The sequence below is a fragment of the Callionymus lyra genome, chromosome 7 (assembly GCF_982586985.1).
Source record: "Callionymus lyra chromosome 7, fCalLyr1.hap1.1, whole genome shotgun sequence".
Classification (NCBI taxonomy): domain Eukaryota; kingdom Metazoa; phylum Chordata; class Actinopteri; order Syngnathiformes; family Callionymidae; genus Callionymus; species Callionymus lyra.
The window spans coordinates 22,685,331-22,690,869 of NC_141824.1; the positions used below are offsets into that span (position 1 = coordinate 22,685,331).

The following is a 5,539-nucleotide window of genomic DNA, read 5'->3' on the forward strand; positions in this document are numbered from 1 at the left end:
TAAAAAAAAAAAAATCAAATAAAAAGTCAAGTTTTTAGGGGTTTCTTTATTTAAAAAATGCAAGATAAAAAAGATTATAAAAGATATAAAGTTTTTTTTTTTTAAATATATTGTGCTTGTGTTTCATGGTGACAGGGGCGTGCGGCGAACCCTTCACCTGGAGCCGGGTCACTACATCCTCGTGGCGTCCACCTATCGCCCCGACCAGCCCGGGGAGTTCTTTGTCCGCATCTTCTCCAAGACCGGGAACACTTTGAGGTGAGCTATGGGGGGGGGGGGGGCTGTCACCGCCGCTCAACAACGTGTTCGGATTCCAACAGAGACATCATACTTCACAGAAATTATACCTTACCAACCTGCCAATTGTCCTGATCACTCCATTCAACGACCACTTAGAGTAAATGTTAAGTGGGCGTGACTGCGTCACGGATCTTTAATTACTCACTTCCTGCGTATTTCTTCGACGTCAGTGAATCACTTGTAACCTCACTCGCACTTTACGCTAACCGGGTTTGTACGACCGGAAAGAAGGGTTTTGACAGCCTCATTACATTTATAAGAATTCACAATTGTAGCAGTAATGTGTGACATTTCCCACATGTGCCGTAAGGATGACTAAACCAACAATTTACCAGGTTTTAGTAGAGCCGGCGATCAGAGGCGCTGATCATGGATCAGATGTTCAGGTGCTGTCAAGGTTGTAGGAACTTTAAAAAATATATACTAAGAACTCACTTAATAATAGTGATGATTAAATAACGAAAAACCATACAATATATGAATATGAATATGAATATGAATATGAATATGAATATGAATATGAATATGAATTTGAATATGAATATGAATATGAATATGAATATGAATATCAATATGAATATGAATATGAATATGAATATGAATATGAATATGAATATGAATGAACCTAAAAGCTTTAAACATGTACAGTTGCTCAAAATTCAATTCAACCTTTTTTTTGTCTATGTTATAACCAACGGAAAATGTTGTTTTGCTTCATAGTTTGGGTCCCCGGGTCACCTTGACCCAGAGACAACACAAGGGATACCACAGAAACGTTTTGGTTCGGGCCTCCGGGTCAACTTGACCCAGAGACAACACGAGAGATACCTCAAACACATTTGTTTTTGGGCTCCCAGGCAACTTGACCCGGGGATAACACAAGGGATTCCACAAACACATTTGTTTTCGGACCTCTGGGTCACCTTGACCCTTAGAAAACACAAGGGATACCTCAAACACATTTGTTTTAGGACCTCTAGGTCACCTTGACCCATAGCTTGCACAAGGGATACCTCAAACACATTTGTTTTAGGACCTCCGGGTCACCTTGACCCAGAGACAACACAAGGGATACCTCAAACACGCTTGTTTTTAGGTTTCCGGGTCATCTTGACCTAGAGACAACACAAGGGATACCTCAAACACGTTTGTTTTTGGTTTTCCGGGCACCTTGACCTAGAGATAACACAAGGGATACCTCAAACACATTTGTTTTTGGTTTTCCGGGCATCTTGACCCAGAGACAACACAAGGGTTAATGTCAAAGATTGTTTTGGGAACTTACAAGCCACCAAAAAAAGAGACAAGTGTGTGAGTATTCCTTTTAGTAACGCCCGACATTTACAACTAAAATAACTATTTTGTGTTGACAAATGTGTCTTTTTCAGTGTTTTTTGTTCCAATTTTCATTCAATTTCCAACAGCAACACAAAACTTTACATGTTAATTTGAACGACAAAACTAAAAGTGTTGTTTCTCTCAGGAATCAGGACTTCACCTGCTCGTCCAGCTTCATCATGGTGAGTTCAATGACCTTCCATCCTCCTCTACTTTCACAGCTTCTTCACAAGTTAACATATTAATATGTCAAAAAAAACATCATCAACGTATGTCAATGAATACAATACATTCTTAGTATTCCTCCCTTGTTTCCTTCTTCTTCTTCTTATCATTTAATCTTTAGTAAAGTGGTCTCTGATGTATTTCATTTGCATGTTTTTCTCCAGCAAGTCATGGCAGTTCCTGCTTCCACCGAGGAAGAAACGTCAGTCCAGCAGATGTTTGACAAACATGCTGGGCCGGTAATAAATATATTTTTTTCTCATATTCACCAAGGTTTTGATGATTAAAAGCTTGATATTCAACCCAGAGATTTACAGAACAGGATTACCATATTTTAATTGGTTTTAAAATGTTAATTAAATTATAGCTTGAACACCTATAATGCATCATGGGATGTTTAACTAACGCTGTTTTCCACACAAGGAACTATTAAGACACAAATGCGTTAAAATTCCATTTAATACTTTTTCGTGAATGACGCATTTCTCGAGTCTTAAAACTGGAATAATGTAACACCTGCGGAGATGTCGGATGTAGATAATTTGCCCAGTGACGTCATCGCTCCATTGAGGGTCAATTCTTTCACTTAAAAGCTTTCATCCTCATCCATATTGTTTTTTCCTCATACATGTTTCAAACACATGTGTTTCTGGAAGTATTGTGTAACATATTTTCCTGTATGTACTGTTTACATACAATATGCCTTCTTTTTAATATGTATTTAATTATTTTACCGTAGATTCCTACACAACATTTTGAAATCAGGTTCATAAAAAAAAGAACAAGGAGTTTCTCATCAGTATCTTCCGTCAATGCAGGACAACAAGTTAAACGTGAAGGAGCTGATGGAGCTGCTGGACTCAGGTGAGACCCCTTCCTAACTCTGGCCCCCGGAGAGTACCGCTGATGGCCACTAGATGGGAGTAGCGCCACAACCCAATGTGTGACAGCGGGTTCAACGGGTTCACAGAGGTCACATCAGTCAAGAGGAAGAAATGTTGTTGACTTTTTTGTTTTTTATTTTAATTGTGATTTCAGTTCTGGATAAACAACACCATCTGCCGCTGCAGACGTGCAGGGATCTCATCTTCTCAGAGGACGTATCCTTCAGTCTTTACATCTTGTTACCTCAGCCGAGGGGGTTTTATTCTGTTGTTACCCTTGTGTTATCTCTGGGTCAGGGTGACCCAGAGGCCCGAAAACAAATGTGTTTGAGTGTGTCTCGACGCTTCGGGTCACCTTGACCCAGAGATAACACAAGGGTTGACAAAAAACTTATCCGGAGTTTCATCTTGATGAGGGAAAGTAAGTAAGTAATATTAATATTATAGTAATATTTGTAGAGGTTGGAAGGTTGTTCATTTGTATGACCTTTCACTGCTGCTGCTCACATTTCTAGATCTATCCAGAAAGAGAAATAAAATGTACTCAAAGCACGGAATCAAATTCTGTAATAAATCCTTTTTTTTTTAGAGTGAAGCGACAAAATATTTATCAATAATTATTATTCAAAAATAATGTTTAGATTTTACTAGATAAGATTGCTGGAGTTTAAAACATGTCCTTAGCTTCTCCTCAGACTAAAGGCAGATCAAGACTTGACCAGAAGCAAGCAAAGAACCTGCTCGACAACGTGCGCAGCCTGAAGGTAGATATTCCAGTGTGTCTGCGCACGTGTTAGCATCACCTCACCGACTCTGCTCCGTCTCTTCAAGTCCATCTTCCTGAAGTTTGACGAGGATTCTTCTGGAAACATGAGTCCGTTCGAGCTCGGTGCTGCACTGCAGGCCAACGGTGTGTCGGAACACACACTCCAACAAAGACACAACACAGTGGTGACAACGTTGTGACTTCTGTGCTGCAGGTATGACGTGTGATGCTCAGGTGTTGCAGCTGCTGAGCGAAAGGTTTGCATCCGGAGACGAGAACCTGCCCTTCCATGGCTTCGTCTCCTGCGTCACCAGGCTGCGCAAGCTTTTTGGTAAAAACCTGAGTTAAACTTGACTTGTATGTTGTTTTTTATACCATCTTACATCACTAAGTGCATGACAAGTCACAGCAGAAAATAGAAAAATCATTCCATAGAAAAACTACATTTTTTTATAGATAGAAATGTCATGAACACAGACAGAAGGATCAATGAAAAAAAGAAGGTAAAAAAGATCAAATGTATGAAGGATGATAAATTACATAAATATAAATATATGCATAAATATATTACAACATTTCTAAATAAATAAATACATGTATGGATAAATATAAACATGTCAAAATGTCTAAATAAAAAAGTGACTTTTTATTACACTTTTGTTGAAGAACGGTGCTATTTCTATTTCTATATACATTTACATACCTTTTTTCTTTTATTTATTTTTTCATGTTTTCATACATTTTGTTATGTATTTATTTATTTATTAATACTTTTCATGTATCGTCCTTCATACAAATGACTTAATTCAGAACGTTAACAAGTGTAATAATGCCATGCTTTTAAATAAATAATAAATAATTTACATTTTATTTCACATACACTTTTAAGTGAAGAAACAAGTGAAGATTTTATCATTATTTATTTATTCATCAAGATAAAAATAAACATTCATAAATTAGAAAACACAACAATATAGCTGAGGAAGTGAAAGATGAGCATCAGTATTTAAAGAAACTCGAGAATTTAAGAAAGGAGAAAGTTAAAATTAAGTAAAAGAAAATTATGAAATTCAGTTATAAGGCCACACAAAAATAAATAAATATTCATATAATGTATGTTTAATTGATTATAAAGGTCTGAAAGGTGTTTTTGTTTTATTTTAAAAGTCGTTATTTTCTCTTACGTTACATTAGGCTGTGAGATGCTTGTTGTCAGTAAGTTTCCTTAAAAAATAATATTATGTTACACAAAGTTTATATCATTTATTTTTATCTGAAGGTTGATCCATGAATTGAAATACCAGGTCACAGTGTGAAAAAGGTTTTTGGTCTATTATAAAATTGCAGCCATAAAAGCATCAAAACACACAAGTTGATCAATGGTTTAAAATACAAGAATATTATTTGAGATTCATGAGATCCGAGAGGAGTTTATTTGTCAAAAGAAAATGTACCTGAAGACGTCCAACAACAAGGATATGTTTGGAAGTTTGACCCGTAAGATTGTGTCTCTTTTCTTCAGCTCTGTATGAATCAGAGACGAGTCAGGAGGTGAAAGAAAGAGGGATCAACACTGTGAGCATCAAACGTTTTGTCATAAAAAAACACAGGACTTGTTTTGACCTGATCTCTCCTCTGCAGTGGCTCCTTCAGTTTCTGACGCTGTGAAGAAATTTGGAAAAAAAAAAAACATCCCAGTGTTTCTCTTCACATGCAATCATTTTAATTGCAGTATTACTCAGAACGTCAATAAAACACATTTTGTATTGAGCTCCTGGCGTCTTATTGAAATACTCAAACAAATGTGCACCTCCTGCTCCCGGTCGTGGAAATATTAAATCTAATGATTAAACTCCCGCAGCAGGGAAAAAGGAAATGAACAACCTGCCTAAAAATATCCCAACAACCCCTGCAAGTTTACTCATCCGTGTAATCATGAGGCGACCAATGTAAGAACGTGTGAAACTCTCCAACTCGGCCCCACCGAGGGTGTGAGGGTGATGCCTCAGCAGCGTTACGTTCACCC

At 37.3% G+C, this 5,539-nt stretch overlaps 1 protein-coding gene across 1 annotated transcript in view; it reads left to right on the top strand.

The window, feature by feature from the left end:
* capn12 (calpain 12) overlaps positions 1-5,283 on the top strand; it is a 17,388-nt gene extending 12,105 nt beyond the window's left edge. Inside the window, exons 12-21 of the mRNA XM_087795909.1 lie at positions 136-258; positions 1,784-1,820; positions 2,028-2,102; positions 2,682-2,727; positions 2,902-2,963; positions 3,443-3,511; positions 3,579-3,657; positions 3,728-3,844; positions 5,036-5,088; positions 5,155-5,283. Of these exons, the coding sequence (XP_087652035.1) occupies positions 136-258; positions 1,784-1,820; positions 2,028-2,102; positions 2,682-2,727; positions 2,902-2,963; positions 3,443-3,511; positions 3,579-3,657; positions 3,728-3,844; positions 5,036-5,088; positions 5,155-5,181 (688 nt within the window). The 3' untranslated portion in view covers positions 5,182-5,283. The remainder of the gene's footprint in view (positions 1-135; positions 259-1,783; positions 1,821-2,027; positions 2,103-2,681; positions 2,728-2,901; positions 2,964-3,442; positions 3,512-3,578; positions 3,658-3,727; positions 3,845-5,035; positions 5,089-5,154) is intronic.
* Positions 5,284-5,539: the final 256 nt, after the last annotated feature.